This window comes from Venturia canescens, chromosome 1 (genome assembly GCF_019457755.1).
Source record: "Venturia canescens isolate UGA chromosome 1, ASM1945775v1, whole genome shotgun sequence".
Taxonomy (NCBI): domain Eukaryota; kingdom Metazoa; phylum Arthropoda; class Insecta; order Hymenoptera; family Ichneumonidae; genus Venturia; species Venturia canescens.
Genome location: NC_057421.1, coordinates 37,322,384 through 37,343,113, shown reverse-complemented (window position 1 = coordinate 37,343,113; position 20,730 = coordinate 37,322,384). Strand labels below are relative to the sequence as shown.

Sequence of the window (20,730 nt, the reverse complement as noted above, 5' to 3'; positions counted from 1 at the left end):
GACTATTTATCATGGTGCGAAATTAATAAATATTTTTGGAAAATGGCAAATTTACACGTTTTGATTTCTTATAATACAAGTATATAGTCAATTATCTCGCCAAGAATATATTACTTTAATATATTACTATAAAAAAATATAAAATAGTTATAAAAGGTGCATTGTGCAAATTTATCCACAAATTTACAAAAAAATACTACTTCAACTAAATGAAAATGATGTTCATATAAAGATATTCATTTTTTCCAAAATATGAGGATCAAATGTCAAATATATATGTTGATCCTTGAGCAACAGGGCAATAGTAAAGTTTTAAATGGGCTGATTTGTAGTTACAATTTGTTTTTCTCAAAAACCGATTTTTGTATAAGAAGCTCCGTCGTAACGCGCATTTTTTGTACTACATATGTTTGAGAATGGACTGTAGTAAAAAAATTGAAGAATGGGTGTGCTCGCTCATTCGTTGCGAGTCGCGAGTACGGAGAGTATAGTCTCGTGGGTTAGTGGCGTTAGTGCAGCAGCGTGGAGCGTAGAGCTCCTATATGGGGGAGAAGTACTTCTGTAGAAATTATGATGAGCATTATGAGTAACGCCCGTGTATGCATGCAAGAAGTGGATTGAGTGCGTATGAAGTGATTGAAAAAGTGTAGTATTTATTTTTAATATCAACATTTGGTGGATTATTATTTATACAAGAGTGAAGTGTTTGAGAAGGTTTGATAAATAAGAAGTGAGAATTTTGGAGGGACGCGAGGGCGCTAGCGCTCTTCGACACAAGTGAGGTAAGCGACAGGTATTTTTGGGCGTTGACCGAGAGTAACAAATGCAATACACACAATTATGAATACAAAATTGATGACAGGTCGACTCATTATGTCCGTTATCGCGTTAACCATTGAAAATATTTGGAATTTCTGTGTTTAGGGTATACAAACAAATTTACAAACAATTCTTATTGTAGGTAGTAAAAAAGTGAGGTTGGGTCGGGTGTCATAGCGCATGCCATATATTTATATATATATATATCAAATCTTCATTCCGATATTCTCATCGTGAAAAGCATATATGGGCTCTTAAATATTTTATATCACGCGGTACGTAAATGGACGCTTTTGCGTACGCTTCGCGTACACAAAACCCCCATTTCCGCACCTCGTAATATAAAATTTCGTATAACACGCGTACGAAAAACTTTTTCGTCCTAGTGTTTTAATGTACTATTATTAACCGCGGCTAAAATGAAATAGTTTCATTGAAGAAAAAATTCATGCCAAGTGCTATCAAACACGATGCTGAAATTTGCAACGTTGGAGTCCAACGAAATGAGCGAAAAATACATTTGTAATTCACCAATTTTTTATTTCGCGAAGCATCGGTGTAGGACAAAAAACTACGAATTGCAAATTCGGCAGGGAACGAAATTGTAGAATTACTAGAATTATTGGAGAGTTTTTTTTTACATCATTTCGTTGGACTCCAACGTTGCAAACTTCAGCGTCATTATCAAACCGGAATAATAAAGGTTTGCAGTGGAACGACGATCGAAGATAGTATTTACAATTTCGTGTAATTTTTCCGATATATATCAATAGAATCTATTCAATTGTCGAATGAATCGGTTCCAAAACGGAGTATAACCATTTAAACTGTTCATAAGTAATTCGTTTCATGCGCGCGCGCACATACGCACACAAACGTTATGGATAGGAAATAGGGATAATGACGCGAAGTATAATTAAACTATATTGGAAACCAAATGAATTGTACTTATTCATTTTATTATATTTCCATAACTTTGGCCGACTGGCAATTGATTTTATCTCCGGTATTTTGAGAATGAGAAACAGTAGTTAGTGATAATTACTCATTTATTTCAAAACTGATAATCTATTCCAATGAGCAGGGGTTGACAAAAAAAGGGTCTTTGAACAAGAAAACAAAAAAATTTTATAATTGATCTAAAGTTTATCGACAGAAAAAATATTTTTTCGTAAATTGCTATTGTTCAGGTAGATAAAGAAGTTTATCCGAATTTTCTCTTTTTACGTACAAAATCTACGGTTGACTTATGGTCGTTTCCTCTCACGCGATTTAATCCTTAAGTTCAATTTGTTTCATATAATTTTGTCATAGGGTCAACTCAGTTTAAACTTGTTTACCCAGTGCACACGATACGATTTTTCGTGGTTGAAAGCATGGGTGATTTATTTTTCCAGAACGCACGCATATACTTCAAAAGCACGACGCTGAAGTTTGCAACGTTGGAGTCCAATGAAATGAGCGAAAAGAACATTTGTAATTCAGCCAATTTTTATTTTACGAAGCATCGGTGAAGGTTGAAAAACTACGAATTGCAAATTCGGCAGGGAACGAAGTTGGAGAATTCCTGGAATTATTGGAAAGTTTTTTTTGCATCATTTCGTTGGACTCCAACGTTGCAAACTTCAGCGTTAATCAAAAGCAGCTTTAACTCAACGTTTAGGAATAATGTACAAGGATTCTCAACGGGTAAAAAGATAAAATAATCTTTTATCACAATACCGTACGAAACGTGATTGAAAGATGAAATCTAATGCGCCACAACGCAAACAAACCCAACGAAATTGAAATAAGCATTTGAATCCGGATTTTTTTTTTCTGCAAAACGATTGAAGGAAACACTGTAGAGTATTGGTTCTCTTCTACGTTATTATTATTTGTTGTCCGCTGGACTGTTGTTGATTTGGCTTTCGACGGCTGCTGTTATTTCTCATTCCTGTAGATTCGTTAAATAGGATTTTTGGATACGGATGTTGGTAATGAAGGACCCGCCACAGTTGTGGTTTGAAAAGAATGGTTTTGGGATGCGTTTCGTCTCGGGTACAGTGGCAGACTCATCAGTGGGGCTGTGCCTACTGTACCCTACCCCAGACGCTTGTGGATGACAAAGCAGTCAGATTATTTTTCCTATCCGGGGTTTTTACATCTCCCTAAATTAAGAGCGTACACTTCAGATAGAAGTAACGTAGAAGCATTACATTCGATTAAACATCATACTATTAAGTACTAAGAAAAATTATCATTTCAGATGTTTTTATTGGCGAGAAGTGATATTCGTCACCCAGTCAATACAAAAATCTATACGTATTAAGTTCTTTTCTTGAAAGTTTATACTTATTAATGTATTAATGACAAACGGAAAATAAACTATCTTTTCAAAAAAAAAAAAAAAAAAACGCTTGTGGATGAACGGTTTTGGGATGGACGTTGTATATATTTGATGAGAGCCTGTCGAAGCGTATACGAGAAAGTTGTAGCCTCGTAGCGGTTGTTGAGCGAACTAACTGGAACGCCACAACACACATACGCGCGCGCCATCTCTTAACGGGAAAATGGATCAGTCGACTAACCTCACTTGGAATGTTTGAAATTGAAATTCTCTCACACGGTTTGACCGATTAAAAAAAGGCTCTGTCAGCCTACGCAGAACGATAGCAAAAATCGACTGACAGGGCCTTTTTTGCGAAAAACATCACTAATCTACTTCAACAGTCGGTAAAACACCTACTTTCCGTACCGCCAGCACGCTCGAAAAAGCTCGGAAACGTGGTTTGGTTATATAAAGTATCGTGTGCATCTTGGCGGCAGGCTCTTTTAACGCTTTTAAGTTAAAAGTCCTACTTGGCCTCCTTGATACACAATGTACTATATTCTCAACTCAACTCAACTCTCCTAGGCGTTAAAATTGGCATTTTTCGTACTCCTCACCACTAATCTACTTCAACAGTCGGTAAAACACTTACTTTGCGTATCGCTGGCAGGCTCGAAAAGCGAGGAAAACGTGATTGCGTTATATAAAAATATAAGTCGTCTCGGAGCTGTGTTCTCAACCCAAGTCGCGGAGAAATCCGTATTTAGAGATCTTTCATATTATTATAAAACAATGAAGCGATCGCTCTCAAACAAAAGTGAGTTCGTCAATGACCTCCAAACATTTATCATTGTATTTTTAACAAGCCAGTCGCATGAGAGGTGGTTCGCAAGTTGAATACTTTTCTTTCCAAGGAGCTGCGGTCTGGAAAAAATGTCTGAAAATTCCTTTCCTTTTGGCACGCCTCTATATAATAATCAATTAAACACATAGCGTCTTCGCATTTATTAACAGCATCGTTATCAAGTGTTTTGGATATACGAAAATGACGTCTCACGAACGTTGATGGCTGGATTATTTTTACAAAATCGGACCACTCTATCGCCATCATTCGTAATTGGGGCTAGGGTCACAGTGCGATGGTAGTGGTTAGTCGCGACCTGATTCATCATCCACCAGTACATTTTTAGTACGTGGGCGTTGCATTTTTAGTGGCGAAGCGCTGCTGTCGCCCGCAGGATACGAACACTTCAATGATACAAATAATGAAACTTTTTTTTTCTTTTCTTTTCTAGCGATCGCAATGTGGCTCATCATATTAGGATTTTTGATCGCCTCTGGCCATGGCCAGATGCAGCAGCAGCAGCAGGATAATGCGGATGGTACCACCAGGTTACCATGGAATCGCTTCGAAGAAAGAGAGTCTGGAAATACGAATTACGGATTTCGAAATACCGGCAACCAAAATGACAATATTATCCTCAAAGAAGCGTAAGTTACGGGGGGTGACAATTTTGCGTTAAATTGTATCAATTGATTCGCGGTGTATTATTTTAACAAATAATTTGTTTATACGATTCTGAAAATTAGAGTTTGGTGTTACTGCGCGAGGATATTGGCGATTCACACTACCGATGGTGGCGCTCCTGTCCCTCGGAAAAATGGCGCTAGTAGAGTGCAATTTTGACAGTTGTACATGATTTGGCATTGGAAACATGGACCAGTCGTAGTTAAAACTTCGACAAATTTATCAATACGTACATTTTTGCTGAAAACTGCAAGGAAGTTGAGGCTGTACAGTCATTTTTTTACCCAAAAGTTATGACCTGTACCTTTCAAAAGTTAGGCCAGTTTACAGTTTGGCAATGTTGCATACACCTTAAAGAAAAGTTGGGAAAAAAAGACGAAAAACTGGTGAAAGCTCAGTCAAAAATACGAACGGTGACGATCCTAGCCTCAAAAAGCTGCACGGGAAACAGATTATTATTAATATAATCTCAGCAAATCTCCTAATAAATCTGAAAAAAATTGACATTATTCAGCAGGCCTTGCTCATGTTGCCCAAAAAATTTCATATTTTTAGCATCATTTTTAACGAAGATATCACTGAATGTGTCTTGACTTCCATAAGATTACATGTTATTTGGCCCAAATTGTTATTGATTTTTATCAGCAACGACGCTCCTAAAGTGTCTGAAAATTGAATTGATTTTTTTTACACTTCACTTTATAAGATGCAATCGGTTTAAAAGCGATGATACCATTTTCATTCTAATGCCGCAACTTCCTTAAGACGACATTAAGATTACGTGACAGGTCGCCTGCTTTTTTGCACTCCAGCAGCAGTTAAGAAAAATCCACTAGGCGTCGCATGCCTAATGTGGATCGCCAATATTAACCGCTGCCTCAATTATTGAGATAATAATTGAGGGCTATAACAATAAAAAAAAAAAAAAAACCACCATATTATATTATTATAGATTTATGGTAATAACATAAAAATATAAGTAATTGAGAAATTGATTCTGATTAAATTAGTACGTACTTTGTGGTGGCTTCGAGGATGGTACGACCCGATCAAGTATACCGTGTAGCGGTAAACATACTGCAAGGAAAACTACCGATAACGGTGAGAGCTACGATCCAACGTAATGGGGTTGAAATAGCGGCGGATCATCAAGAGGTGAAAGTGGGAATTCCGGAAACTTTGATGCTACGAATGCCGGCAACGTCGACGAGGGGTGTTTACAAGCTTCGGGTAGAGGGTCTGTACAACAGTTTAACAGGCGGGCAAGCATTCGTAAACGAGACGACACTGACATTTTCACAACGCTCGATGACGATATTCATACAAATGGACAAACCGGTTTATAAGCAAGAGCAGACGGTGCGATTCCGTGCGATACCGATAAACACCGAGCTCAAACCGTTCAACAATCCGATTGACGTTTATATGCTTGATCCGAATAGACATATAATGCGTCGTTGGTTATCACGACAGAGTAATTTGGGTATGGTTACGTTGTCTTATCAGCTTTCTGATCAGCCAGTTTTCGGTAAATGGATAATACAAGTAATCGCCCAGGGACAAGTTGAAGAAAAGAGTTTCCTCGTGGAGGAATATTATCAGACGCGTTTCGAAGTAAACGTCACGATGCCCGCTTTCTTTTTCGATACCGATCCGTACATACACGGTATAGTGCAAGCGAATTACACATCGGGAGCTCCGGTCCACGGGAATTTGACCCTAAAAGCAAGCTTCCATTCGCTCGGTTATAGATCGGGGGGCAATTCCGAAGTGACGAGACACGACAGTTACTTCAATTTCAACGAGTATTATCCGTCCTGGTTCAAGCTTTCCAACGAGTGGGACGGAAAGCCAGTTTTACGTTTCTTCAACGGAACGTACAGATTTCAATATCCTATGCAGGCATTGTTGCAATCTTCGGCGAGCATCGACGGCATCCAAGTTCGAGTTACGGCGACGGTGGGCGAGCATTTTCTCGAAGAAGTGATAGTCGGTTACTCAACGGCGAGGATCTACAACTCGACGATAAAGCTTCACTTTTTCGGTGGTTCGCCACAAGTTTTCAAGCCAGCGATGGCCTTTGGGCTGAATCTCGTTGCATCGTTTCACGACGGTTCGACATTGAGAGAATCACAATTGCGCGACGCTCAGATGGAAGTCCGTGCCGACATCGAGATGCGGACAGGAGGCAGGAGAAACTTGGACACGCAATATTTGAGAGCCAGCGAGGAAAACAGCGCCATATGGTCGATGAAAGTTGATCTCAGAAAGCAGCTCGGTCTTGAAGACAATCCTCAGAAAGCTCAACAGATATTGAATGACATTGCTTCGATGAAAGTTTACGCTCTTCTGACAGACGGCGAAGGTCACCGCAGTCAAGCTGAATTGTTGATGCTCGCTCACGAATCACCCGAGCACAAACACATCAAAGTCTCGACATCGACGAAACATCCCTCCGTCGGTGAATATCTCATTCTCCATGTACAGACAAATTTTTACATAGACACCTTCAACTATCTCGTAATGTCAAAGGGTACGGTGGTCCTGTGCGGACAAGACACAATGCAGCACAATGTTAGGACTCTATCGATACCGTTGAGCCCGGAAATGGCGCCGGTAGCTACCGCGGTCGTTTACCATGTTGGCCACAAGGGCGAAGTTATTGCGGATTCTTTAACCATTCCCGTAAACGGAATATCTCGTAACAATTTTACGGTATTTATTAACAATAAAAAGGCGAGAACAGGTGAGAAAGTCGAAGTTGCGATTTACGGTGAGCCGGGCGCTTACGTCGCGTTGTCCGGCGTGGATCGGGCGTTTTACAGTATGCAAGCGGGCAACGAGATGTCTTATTCCAACGTTATTGCGAAAATGGCATACTTCGAGGAGGAAACGAACGGGACTCATTCGCACTCTTGGCTATATCACGACGGAAGTCCCGACGAAATAGTTTATTTTCCATCCTCCACCTATGGGATAGACGTAAATAGAACTTTCGAGTACATAGGTTTGGTAGTTTTCACCGATGCTTCGATGCATCGAAAGCCCGATCATTGTAACCGGACCCAGGGTTACGGCGAGTGTCTTTCCGGGCGGTGTTACAGATTGGAGAAAAAATGCGACGGTGTTTTCGACTGCGAGGACGGAACCGACGAAGCCCGATGCAACTTCGGGAACGCCACCGATTTGGCTCATTTTCGAAAGCATCGTTTCAATCGTATACAACGACTTTACGATAATGTCTGGCTGTGGAAAGACATCAATATTGGCCCCCACGGACGACAAATTTTTACAATCGACGTACCGAGGCGGCCAGCTCATTGGATGATCACCGCTTACAGTATGAGCCCAACAATGGGTTACGGAATGTTGCCACGAGCCCTTGAATACACCGCTGTATTACCTTTCTTCATAGACGTTGAGATGCCAACGCACAGTCGTCAAGGTGAACAGATTGGTATAAGAGTTTCGGTTTTCAATTATCAACGTTACAACATCGAAGCTACTGTTATTCTCAAGGGCTCTCCGGACTACAAGTTCGTTCACGTCGAAAACGACGGTATTGTACAATCGTATAATCCCCGAACATCTTTCGGCGAACATCAGTTTTTCATTTGGATTCCCGCCCAAGATGCCTCGATCGTTTATCTCCCTATCGTTCCCACGAGACTGGGAGAGATTAAAGTTACGGTTCACGCTACAACGGTCATAGGTAGCGACAAGGTTGTCAGAAAGTTGCTCGTCGAAGCTGACGGTCTACCTCAATACAGGCATCAATCGATTCTCCTTGATCTCAGTAACAAAGGATACTTGTTCCAGTTCATGCATGTTAACATTACCGAAACGCCGGTAATACCGTACACCGAGGAGCGTTACTACGTTTACGGTTCAAACAAGGCGACGATAAGCATCGTGGGCGACGTTGTCGGACCAATATTCCCTACGATGCCTGTCAACGCGACCAGTCTCATGAATCTTCCGATGGACTGCGCAGAACAAAATATGTTTAGTTTCGCTGCGAACATGTACACAACGCTGTACATGCGTCTCATCAATCAGCGCAACAGAACTCAAGAAAAGGAGAGTTTTTATCACATGAACACTGGCTATCAGCGCCAGTTGTCTTTCATGAAACAAGACGGATCCTTTGGATTTTTCCGCAGCGATTGGAATCAATCGGCTTCCTCCGTGTGGTTGACAGCATTTTGCGCTAGAGTATTTCAAGAAGCAAGCTTTTACGAGTGGGAAAATTATATCTACATCGATCCTGAAGTTATAAGCAGAGCGGTTAGCTGGATATTGCAGCATCAGACTCCGGAAGGAAGTTTTTATGAGACTACTTGGTTGCCCGATCGCAAAGTCAATTATACTCTTTATAACGAGCACGACTTAATTCGTCATCGTAATATTAGCTTGACCGCTCACGTCCTCATTACTCTCGAGACCGTGAAAGATTTGGCCCACGGTCTAGGCTCTCAGGTGGCTTTGAGCTCTGCAAAAGCGGTCAAATGGCTTGAGATCAATTTGAAGCCTCTGCAACAACGAGGAACTCCCTTCGAAGTTGCCATTGTTGCTTACGCTCTTTTATTAGCCAAATCATCTTCTGCCGAACAAGCCTTCAATATTTTATCATTCCACCGTCGACAAACTGGCGATTTAATTTATTGGGGACGAGAAGCTCTTCCTTTACCTCCTTACAAACTTGAAAACAACAAACCTTTCCTCTTGCCAAGATTACCGTACACGTACGACTCGGAAAATATTGAAACAACCGCTTATGCTCTCCTTGTACACGTTGCTCGACAAGAAGTTCGGATTGAGCCCATTGTCAAGTGGCTCAACTCGCAGAGATTGACCGACGGTGGCTGGGCTTCCACCCAGGATAGTGTTTGGGCTTTGAAAGCGCTCATGGAATACACCGTCAGATCGAGAATCAGGGATGTCAGCTCATTATCAGTAACCATTGAGGCTACTGCTCTCAAAGGACCCTCGAGAAGGCTGGAGGTTACCGACAAAAATATCGCCAAGCTACAAAGTATCGAGGTGAGAATATTTTTTTTCATTCTCAATTTTCTTGCATGTACGTATTTATAATATTTAGGATAAATCTTTGATTTTTCTTACATGTTGTGTGAAAAATTCATTTTACACCCCATAGAATCACACGATAAGATGCAGTCATTGAACTTTATTTGTAGCCGCGTCGCTCTTGGTATTTCTTTTTTCAACGAATTTTCATCAAAACCCCTCATATAGGTACACGTTGGATTTGTGGGAGATAACGAGTCGACTAACCTCACTTGGAATTTTCGAAATCGAAATTCTTTGACACAGTTTGACCGATTAAAAAAAGGCTCTGTCAGCTTACTCAGTACGATGGCAAAAATCGGCTGACATAGCCTTTTTTTAATATTGCTCAAACTGTATCAAAGAATTTCGATTTCGAAATTTGCAGCTATCTTTCTCGCACTCACGGACGGACGGAATATGTTTCACACTCTCGTATGAGACATCGGCCATCTGCCGGCAAAATATTCAATTTATTTTCTTTGTAGAGAAAATGCGTTGCAGTTATTCACCCAAAAAGTTTGAAATTTCTCGCCCTCTATCGAAGATTTCCGAAACCTCAAATTTATTGTTGATGCGATTTTCAAAACAATTTTACATCATTTCCTGTTTTAACCCGCGCAGTGGAATCTAGAAATTTCTCCCTCCTTTTTCTCCTCACCGATTACTACAAGATTTCCGGTGGAGCTTGAGATAGTCCGAGCTTTTTTCGTCGCCAGTCGCCATTGTTCGCAATACGCATTCGTCCGCCCGCGGGATCGTACATAAATAACAGTTTGTTCCGCGATTGTGGAAATTCTTATTAAAGCTGTACGATTAAGATATTCGATTTTAACATGAAAACCGTCTCAACAAAACGTACAAAGCATGCAGCTAAAAAACATTTTAAAAAATCTAACAAATACGAGACGTTAATGAAAGAAATCAAGAAAATGAGGAAAGATGCCAAAAAACAACGGGCATCGCGACGATCCCGAAAACGTAAACGTTCAGCCCCAACATCCAGTTCTTCGAGTTCTTCATCGAGCTATTCGTCGGATTCGTCCACGGATTCGCCATCTTGTGATGCCGAATCTGTTCAAAATCGAACACTGCAGTCGAAAGTCTCGTTTTCTGACAAAGAAAATATTGCACATGTAAGTCGTGATCTTCCTAATGAGGTTTGTACTGAGAACTTTGAGACTTTGCGAAAGACTTCTAATCGGGATGAGCCAGTGTCCAAAAAACGGCGAACAAATGCAGTCTCAACTTCGCCTATACGAAAGATTGACTCGCCTCTGGTAGAAAAAAGCGATCTGAATTTGAAGTCTTCGTTCAACAAAAACTCTATGGTAAAGAAATTGAAAATCGCAGAATCCTGTCCAGTTGACAAAAATGAAGACTGTAGCAACGACGAATTTAAAACGATTGTTAACAAAGAGACGTCGCTCGTTCAAAATACCTTGAATACGAGCCTTGATAAAGAGGCATGCTCCGTCCTGAAAGAAGTGAAAAAACATCAGGAAAAAAATTATAACGAAGGAAACAAAGATGATTGTATACTTGATAAAAGTACTCGAATCTTATCTGATGACGAAACTGGCGAGTCGCTTGGAAAAAAGCAGCAGGATTATTCAATTACGGATGTTGCTAAAAAAAATGAGTTGGAACAAGGTATAAGTTCTATGGAGAATAACATGGGAAGACGAGAAAAATGTGCTGACGGAGCTGCCGAGTTTGGTGCAGAAAAAACATCCACTCCTAAGAAATCTGATGATCAATTTAACAATGCTGTAAATGAATTGACAAACAAACCTATTGTCCAAGCGCTACCACCTGCGAAAGTAACAACAGCGATGCTTTCACAAGATATTGCAGATGAACAAATCGAAATCAATGACGATGAAAAGAATATTGAAATTCTTCGACAGCTGTTTGGATCGCCAAAAAAATTTGTACAAGTACTGATGAAAATAGCTGGAGAATTTTCGGATTCTATGGGCATTAATGAAAAAGTACTTGGCAGCCAAAAGTCCGCAATAACAAGTGATGACAATAATGATCCGAAGAATCTGGCCAAAGTCTCGAATGCGAACGAGCCAAAAGAAGATGAACTCATGATCGTAGAAAATGAGAGTGAAACTAAGTTACAAACGACTGTACCGGGACACGAAACTCTCAAGGATCTGGAAGGTAAGATTGTTGATGTCTCTGATGGTTTCACCACAGAAAATGTTACAGGTCAATTAGAAAACCTGACAAAACAACGTTCGTCAGTAGAAAATAATCAATTTGGTTTAGCAATTGCAGAATGTCTTGTTTCCAAATGGTCTACAATCATCGACAATAGTTTGGATGAAAATGTGCTGGTAGAGCTACTCGATAAGCACTTGCCGCCTAAAAACTTTCCGCATCTTGAAGTACCAACTTTGAATCCACAATTGAAGGATGTTATAGATGAAATGGACTGGGCTTGCGACGAGGGCAACGCTTCGATTCAGGTGCTTACCGCATCTGCTATGTCAGCGGTTGGCAAAGCTCTTACAATGCTACTCAGGGACTCTGCTGAGTTTCAAGATGAGAAAGCTAAAAAATTGACAAATTTTCTCGAGGATACTGGCAAAATTCTTGCCCACATCTTTCATATTCATTTACTTTCTCGCAGGTCCAAGATTATACCTAAAATCCGTGAAGTTTTTGATTCAAAATGTAGAAAGAATCTCATTGATGCGATTATATTTGGCAAAAAATTTGCTCAAACCTGGAAAAATTTGGAAACCAGGGATATCGTTGAAATTACTAAAAGTGATAAAATTAATGCCAAGATCATAGAAATCGATCGATCGTCATTAATTAACGCATCGACAATGCTGAAAAAGACACGCCCTCGAAGCGGTAAGCCCAAAATTTTGGATGTACAGGTTTTGCAAAAGTTACCTCAAACGGTCGATTATGCAAAACCTCAAGTGACATCAGCAGCGCAATTCCATGTGACAAAGGTCAGACCAAGAAAAACTATGACCCATTCGACACCTCGTTATTCTCCAAAAGAAGAATCGATAAAGTTGCAAACGCGACTTTCACAAAAAAATCGCAAATTGTTACACGTTGATTCGAACGCGTCGTCAGAGACGAAAACTTCGTTTCAAAATCAAGCAATATACGATGCAATCCTCAGAAAACGAAGAATTGATTCGAAAACCGTTGGAATCGAAAAGCCTCCAGTCACTATGGAAAACCTAAATAAATCGATGGAAATGAAAAAACAAAAATTGCTGGTTGAAAGAAAATCCAACGACTCGATGCAACAACCTCCATCGAGCGACGAAGAAAATTTTGATATGACGGAAGACAGCGAGTCAGAAATTTTTGATGAGGAAGAGGAAAATGATTCTGAGGATGACAAGGAAACAGTGAACGAAGAGTTGAATAATTCTACGGAGAAAGAACAATCTGATCTTGACAATGATGAGGAATGCAATTCAAAAGAAAGTGAAGCAACTGATATCGGAGGAAGTCGGGAAAATATTGACAAAGGTAAAAGAATAATAATTTCCAAACAAAAGGAGGAGTTTAATTCCAAAGACGGGAATAATTCCAAGGAAAAAGAAGAAGATAATTCCAAAGTAGACACGGCAGAGGGATGTTCCAAAGCAAATGAACAAGATGATTCCAAACAAGAGAACAAAGAAGATTCCACCGGAGGAAAGAAAGAAGATTCCAGCCAAGTCAAAGGCATATCCGTCGAAGAAGAAATAGATTCCAAAGAAGAGCAAAAACGTAAGGTGGACAAACAACATCGTATCGTTTTGAAGCACAAACAGCCAGAAGTGCCTGTGACTGATTGTACAAATCTTAACAACGCCAATTGCTCTCTTAAATCTACAAAAGACAAACAATCTTCAAACTCTCAAGAAGATTGCGACTCCTCTGATGATGAGAAACAGGAGGAAGAAAAAATTCACTCCGTCGATAAAACTGAGTCTTGGAAATCTTGTCGCAGCAATAATTCGTCCGTAAATGATCCGCATGCATCTCAGACTTTGCAAAAATCTGAGAAAATGAATTTGGAACCGGCCTCAGAAAACCAGGGACAGATGAATTTTCCATCATTCCGAAAAAATAATGGCCCGCCACACGAGCTTCTCGCAAAAGTAATGCAAATTCGATTGAGGACCGGAAAAAAATTGTGGCCGATTCACTCGCTTGCTAGCGGCCAAGAAACCTCGAATGTGTCATCATTGGACGGTTCGCTGACAAATACTCCTCGAGAGCCAACCACCAACGAGTTACGAGAGCTCGAAAAACCTTAAAAAACCTTATTCACGGAGATCGTTGTTTCGAAGAAATAAATTCGTTTGAGAAAATATTTATTTTTAAACACGAAGCTCGAAAAACAAATACTCGTTAATTATCATATTTTTATGTTACGAGCAGTTTATTAACAAGTGTTTTTTTCTTTTAGTTTTCTGTACTTCTGTTTGTTCCAGAAAAAAAAATCAACATTTATGTTTTTTTTATTTTTTGTTTTATATTTTGTGTTACCCCGGTATATTCCTTTGCAAGGTTACTGGTAAAAAAATACTTTTTTGTTCCGTTTTGAAAGATTCATTTGTTTCGTATGTAAAAGTCAGAGTACGTTTATTTGTGGAAATACAAAGTGAAGTTATGTTCGTTTTTGATGGTGTTATTTTTTGTATTTTTACCTCCATTTTTTCAGGACTCGTTTATCCACTTCATTAAAACATAAAAATCTTTTGTTTTCTGGTTTTTGAAAACTATAAGTAGAAAATGATTTAGCTAATCATGCGCGTTGCCGACTTTTCGTTGTAATACATTATTCTCAGCAATTATTGAATGAAGTAAAGAACAAATATTAACTCTGATGTACGATTTAAAATTTCATCGACGTGATAGACAAAAGTGATTTTAATCTATCAATTGAGTTGAGGTAAGTTCAGCGACATCGGAGGGGGGGGGGGGGGAAGCATTCGATTCTCTTCGTTGAACAAAGTAAAAAGATAATCGTGATTTTTTGCTTAATTAATTCCTTGAAATTTGCAGATTCCTGAAGCCTGGGGAACCGTTAAAGTCGAAGCAAGAGGAGCGGGTTACGCAATATTACAAATGAATGTTCAGTACAACGTAGACAAACCGAAATTCCAGACGCCGCCCCCTGTGAAAGCATTCGATCTTTTCATCCGACCCAATTTCTACGGCAGAAATCAGTCTCACATTAACTACCTTAGCTGTCAACGGTAATTAGTATGAAATTTAATTTATAAATACTTAGTAGTAGTGCCCAATTTTGAAGCAGTCTGTAAATAATATTGCCCTCAATCACTTCATAAACTTGTAAAGAAAAGTGTATGAATTATATCCCGATTATGAAAATGAGTTCATTCAAAACACTCCTTAGATTTTGATGTTTTTCATGATAACGAAACTGCAGCGATGAATATATATATATTTTTTTTTCTCCGATAGCTGGACAAACGTGAACGAATCGTCGCGCTCGGGTATGGCCGTACTTGACGTTACGATACCAACCGGTTACATAATTCAACAACAAGTTCTTGATGAATACATACGTTCACGTCAAGTGAGAAATCTTCAACGTGCGCGTTTCCAAACTCGCAAAGTTCTCTTTTACTTCGATTACCTCGATCAGGAGGAGACTTGCGTTAACTTTACTATAGAGAGATGGCTTCCCGTGGCCAATATGTCGAGATATCTTCCCGTCCGTGTCTACGATTATTATGCACCGGGTGAGTGTTCTTCCTGACATTATCCTTAGAGAATTTACATTGAAAAAAATAGTCATGTCTACTTTTGATATTAGAATTTCGGATAATGAATTTTTCAGTTTCATTTTTGTTCGACCGAAATGTAAATTTCGTCAATAAATTTTTGAAATTTCTATTCCTTAGAGCGATTCAACGAGACCATCTTCGATTCGTTATCGACGTACATCCTAAACATATGCGAAGTGTGCGGAAGCTCGCAGTGCCCGTACTGTCACATTTACAACGCTGCTTCATTTATCGGATCGTCTGCTAAACTGATACTTCTGATACCGATTTTTATCGCTGTAGTATTTACTTTCGGAACTCGAGAATTGAACATACGTTAAGAAAAATAATGTAAATACGTTGTGCGACCGCTTACAAAACGGAAAATGGACAATATGGACAAAATTTTTCAAGCATTGAAAGCTGAAAATTCGACGTAGATAAAAGTTGCGAATTGCGTCGAAAGTAGCACACGAAGTGTGCTCAAACGACATATTTATAAGTCATCGTGGTCTTTCACAAGAAAATTGTTATATAAATTCTCACCACTATAAACCGAATTTCTATTCTTGATCGAAGTAACCGCATATCAATCTACAAATCAAATAGTACAACTGGCGGCAGCATCACTCGTTTCCTTTCTAGTACATATATATATATTTAATAATGTTCGCGAATGAGTATTGAGTAAAACTACTGACAAACTAAAAATGTAGTTTGTTAAATCGTTGACTGCCACACGAAACCGTCCACATATGTTTTCGAAGTAGAGATCGTCGTCTGACCCGTTCGAGTCTGATCGCACACTTGACGCATTAAAAGAATGTTTTATACGAATATATAGATCTGATATATATGCACACTCGACTGCATTGTCGCTGTACAATAATTTTTATCGATGAGTGGCAATCTGTACATAGTTAGAGTGCTATAATGCCGAGATAGGAATATACGAAAATACGTCGGCACGCGTTGTTTTTTTTACAATTTGAATACGAGCAAAAGTCATTATAACTCTAGCAAGACAATACCGTTCATTTCTTTAGATTATATTGGTTTTCATCGAGGAAAAAATGTAACTTGCGTATGCCGACGCAGCGCGAACTATCGTCACCGTCTGATATATACATAGGATTTATGATATATACAAATAATTAAAAATATATTAACTTGAGAAGCATGTCTTGCAACTATCCGTCCAATTTTTTCGACGCAAATATCTATTTTTCTCGTGTTAAAAAAGCGGCGAAAAAATCCATAAGCAAAACTGTTTATCCTGAGTTATTTTTTGGTATTTTGATTATATAGGAAATCTCTGATCCGCCAAAGACGTGCGAGCATATAAAGCATTTATGCGGTGACATGATTTTATCGGTCATTGGTAACTATAGTTGCGATTCTCTCTTTTTACGAGAAATATGATTAAAAGGTGTCGCAGTTTTGATTGTTGCTCGCCACCATTTTTTTTTTTACTTGAAGTGAAGAATAAAATTTACATGCAATATTCTTTATATATATATATGCATACTGCATATATTTACGAATCCCAGTATATGGGAAAAATATTATTTTTCAATTTGTATTATTGCGAAAAAATTGTCTTAACGTTTTAACTTCATAAATCCCCACACCACAATAAATCGGACGGTATAAAAAATGTTACCACTAATTGTTTACTCAAAACAAATGTTATTGCTGAATTTGTTGCATAAGGAAAATATGAAGTACAATCATGAATTCCGTCCATGAAAATTTGTCATTATCTTATATGAAAACATATGAAATCTGTTTTATCATTTTTTTTTGTTTATTCACCTCTATAGGTATATATACTATGCAGAATTATGTACCTCCAGGTTTTTGTACCATATGCCAGGAGTATCCTGCCTCGGCCTGTACGTCCCGCACAATAATATGAATATGAAGATTCATTGTTCAGATTTTCAGAATTAGTTATTACTCTCATTAACTGATTTAAGTAGTTTGAAAAGAAATGCTGGTTATGTAATTATTAACTTTTTTGTAAAACTTTTTATAAATAAATCGTCGATAAGTTTAAATCAATGCATTAGTGTACATTTTTCGATTCGTTTACTCGTTATTCCGAGAATTACTAAGAAGATTTGAAAATTAAACAATTGAACGATTCAAAGCATCACGACCGTTAGTTTTTTATTTCTTTTATGCCTTGATTCGTCGCTAGATGACGTTCATTCCCGTTGTTTCCCATGTTCATGTCAGCGCCTCTACTTCCGGTTAATTATCAGTTGAAATTGAGTGGTTGCCGGTTCGTTGTTGATGACAATATTGTTCAAAGAAACAACATCTCTGAGGACGATGCAGCCAAAACTTGGAATTTCAACAATAGAAGAACAGGATCAGGAGGAGGATCATGTCTTAAAGAAATTCCGAAAATTGCCAGGACAAGTTGAGAAAATGATGAAAACGAGGGATTCCCGTAAGCGGACAAAAGAACAGAGTGAGTCGAGCCACGAGGCACCGTCCTTGAAAATAAAGAGGTCAAAAAATCAGATTGAAGATAAAAAGCAAATAATTAAAACGATTGCCGCAACATGGGCAACCATTTTGAGTGATGGGTTGCTAGAAAATGTGAGAAAAAGAATATCATCTCGCTACCAAATGAATGGAGATTTCGAATTTTTAAAAGCTTCCAAGTTAAATTCCGAGTTGAAATTGTCATTGGAGGAAAATAAAACATTGAAAAATGATGAAACTTTAGTCGACATCCAGAATCAGTTGGGAAGTGCTCTTGTAGGCATTGGCAAGGTGATCGGCAATGTATTCTCTTTTAATCACTCGAAGATAGACATAGATGTACTCATTGATGCCGCTGCACTGATAACAGACGTGCAACACAAAGTTTCTCTACAGAGACAGCGGGCAATGATCTCTGGATTCAATTTGTCAGGCATGACTGACCTAAGTGAAATCATGAAGAATCTGTTTGATCAAAGGATTTCAGATATCTTGAAAAGTACAGAGTTCAATAGCAAGCAGGACAATAAAGACTGTGAAGAGAAAAATTTTCCCAACAATATCAAAGAAATGAATCTGAACAGCGTGACGAAAAACAAGCTTGATGTAGAAAAAGGAAACATCGACGAAGAATCTGATAAAGGGACAAATCGAAGCAAACAAGAATCCGAGGTTGAAACAATTAAGGACGTGCAAAATTCAACGGAAGGAACAACAAGCATCAACGACGGACGTGGTTTGGTATTGGGAATTCCGACTGTAAAAAAAAAAGATGCACACGACGAAAAAATCAATCGTCAAGAAATTACAAAGGAAAGCATAAGTGGTGAGAAAAATCAAGAAACAGACGAGGCGAATGACAAAGTACTGGAACCGAGTAACAAAAAACGCCAAACTGCAGAAGAAATAATGGAAACTTTAGAGAACTTTTCCATCTGTATAATAGAGAAACTTGATGGAGAGTACAAAAAAAGGATTGAATCGCTCTGTTCTGATAACCAAATTAACAAATCAGAAAATCAGGTGAGAATACGTGTTTGCAAATATTGAGTTTATCATTTTTCTAGAAGCTTTATCCGCAAATCACGAGAAAATCAATCGCTCAAAATTAGTGTTTTCGCCGTAAACAATCGATGAAACGATGAATCTTAAATGTCGCGTTAACAGGTTTCTGCAAGAATTGGTCCTGTCAAACCGTTCCCAGGTATCGAAGCTGCTCATAGACATAAGTTCATGGCTGAAGGCTATTGCGAAGAAGCTGCGACAAGGATGACACGTGCACTCGCCCCTACAACGCTAAAACGATATGAAGGTCCTGTACGTCATTGGTGGAACTATTGTCAGAAAAACAATGTTGACGTTCACCGTGGAACGGATCAAAACATTGTTCAATTTTTCATTGACAATGAGTCAAACATCGGTACACCCGGTACGTTGAAATTTTGGAGGTCAGCATTGGGTGCTATATTAATCAAGAATCCAGACAACCTGTCACAAACAAGTTCCGTTTCAAAATACGTGAGAGGTTTTGAAAACGAATGTGATGGTGGGAAAGTCAAAAAAAAATGTTTGAAGAAAATGTAAAACATACGTATCGGAATTTTTGAAACGAAGGCTCTTGAGGAGAAAAAATAATACAACATTACTTTTATTTAACGAACTATATATTATATCATCATCATAATGATATAAACATTATGTATAATTGCACAACGTCGGTGCGTATACTATTGAAGACCGTAACGTTGCGATCTCGTTGATCTCGCGATTGCACGCGATCGTAAGATATTGCGTACGTATAAAGTCAGCGCGAGTTTATACGTTATACATACGACGAGAACTAAACTAAGATGGATTGGACGGGAAAAATAAAGAAATTTATTTTATCATAACTCTTGTCAGTTTTATTATCATTCGAACGCACACATCCCGTTACAATTATTTCATAATTTTTGTTTTCCCGCAATTGTTGCACCTGCGATGTCTAATACAATTATTCATATATTCATGTACATGAGATATATATCTAGACTTGTGCTCGTCAATTTTTGAGAGATTCTCCAACCGTTCTTACAACCGGAGCAATAATGGCAACAATAATAGTACTGATGATAATAAGTTATTTTTAAAATATGAGAAATGAGCTGGCGAAATGTAGTTATATGATAAACTAAAGTGGATTCAGAATAGTACGATAAGTGTAATTTTACTTAGGAACTTGTGATTTTTTTTTCAAATCGTGTGTATATCCACGACGAAACAAATTAACGTATGATCAATTTTTACCATTTTGTTTTTGTTCTACCACAATTTATTTACGACGCACGGGCAGGTACAATAATTTTTCGTCACGCGTTGACGTTTTCTCACTATAATCAACAACAAACCGTGGTGTTGTATATAACTTTCTGATGCGTCACAAAAAATAGTTTAATTTTTTTATCATCAACGAAACGTTCAAGTTTCGTTAAGAGCCTCTCTTCGTTTTCAGGAATAAGTCCCATTGTTACAGTGCTGCTGGGATGTAAAACAGTAGGATTTGTCAATCTTAGACCGCGACTGATCAGGTGAATTACTTACACGTTACAATATTACTGACCCCGAGTCCATTTTTTTTGCAACTTATTCAGTACTACGTGTTTTTATGATTAAGAAAAGTCATTCTATGAATGGAAGCGAGCGAAGGAGAGACAATCTCGATATAATTCAGACCTTTTTTTTTCCCATTGTACATTGAA

General features: G+C 38.6%; 3 protein-coding genes across 3 annotated transcripts; all 3 read left to right on the top strand.

Annotated features, from left to right (window-relative positions):
- The first annotated feature begins 475 nt into the window (after positions 1 to 475).
- Positions 476 to 17,560, top strand: Mcr (macroglobulin complement-related). Its single transcript, XM_043413223.1, has 6 exons — positions 476 to 782; positions 4,426 to 4,621; positions 5,669 to 9,701; positions 14,769 to 14,962; positions 15,192 to 15,472; positions 15,635 to 17,560. The coding sequence occupies exons 2-6, from the start codon at positions 4,434 to 4,436 to the stop codon at positions 15,835 to 15,837; spliced, it is 4,899 nt and encodes a 1,632-aa protein (XP_043269158.1). The 5' UTR covers positions 476 to 782; positions 4,426 to 4,433; the 3' UTR covers positions 15,838 to 17,560.
- On the top strand, positions 10,157 to 14,381 carry LOC122407234 (uncharacterized). The gene is made up of 2 exons (XM_043413352.1): positions 10,157 to 11,897; positions 12,006 to 14,381. The coding sequence occupies exons 1-2, from the start codon at positions 10,562 to 10,564 to the stop codon at positions 14,015 to 14,017; spliced, it is 3,348 nt and encodes a 1,115-aa protein (XP_043269287.1). The 5' UTR covers positions 10,157 to 10,561; the 3' UTR covers positions 14,018 to 14,381.
- A 195-nt stretch (positions 17,561 to 17,755) lies between the features above and the next one.
- On the top strand, positions 17,756 to 19,882 carry LOC122413283 (uncharacterized). The gene is made up of 2 exons (XM_043423531.1): positions 17,756 to 19,015; positions 19,160 to 19,882. The coding sequence occupies exons 1-2, from the start codon at positions 17,795 to 17,797 to the stop codon at positions 19,574 to 19,576; spliced, it is 1,638 nt and encodes a 545-aa protein (XP_043279466.1). The 5' UTR covers positions 17,756 to 17,794; the 3' UTR covers positions 19,577 to 19,882.
- The last annotated feature ends 848 nt before the right edge of the window (positions 19,883 to 20,730 follow it).

Bases quoted from the DNA above. Each gene is read 5' to 3' on its own strand.
- LOC122413283 (XM_043423531.1), top strand. From the start codon at position 17,795: ATGACAATATTGTTCAAAGAAACAACATCTCTGAGGACGATGCAGCCA. The intron at 19,016-19,159 runs GTGAGAATACGT...TCGCGTTAACAG, and splicing joins TTAACAAATCAGAAAATCAG to GTTTCTGCAAGAATTGGTCC.
- Mcr (XM_043413223.1), top strand. From the start codon at position 4,434: ATGTGGCTCATCATATTAGGATTTTTGATCGCCTCTGGCCATGGCCAG. The intron at 9,702-14,768 runs GTGAGAATATTT...TGAAATTTGCAG, and splicing joins CCAAGCTACAAAGTATCGAG to ATTCCTGAAGCCTGGGGAAC. The intron at 15,473-15,634 runs GTGAGTGTTCTT...TCTATTCCTTAG, and splicing joins CTACGATTATTATGCACCGG to AGCGATTCAACGAGACCATC.
- LOC122407234 (XM_043413352.1), top strand. From the start codon at position 10,562: ATGAAAACCGTCTCAACAAAACGTACAAAGCATGCAGCTAAAAAACAT. The intron at 11,898-12,005 runs GTAAGATTGTTG...AATTTGGTTTAG, and splicing joins AACTCTCAAGGATCTGGAAG to CAATTGCAGAATGTCTTGTT.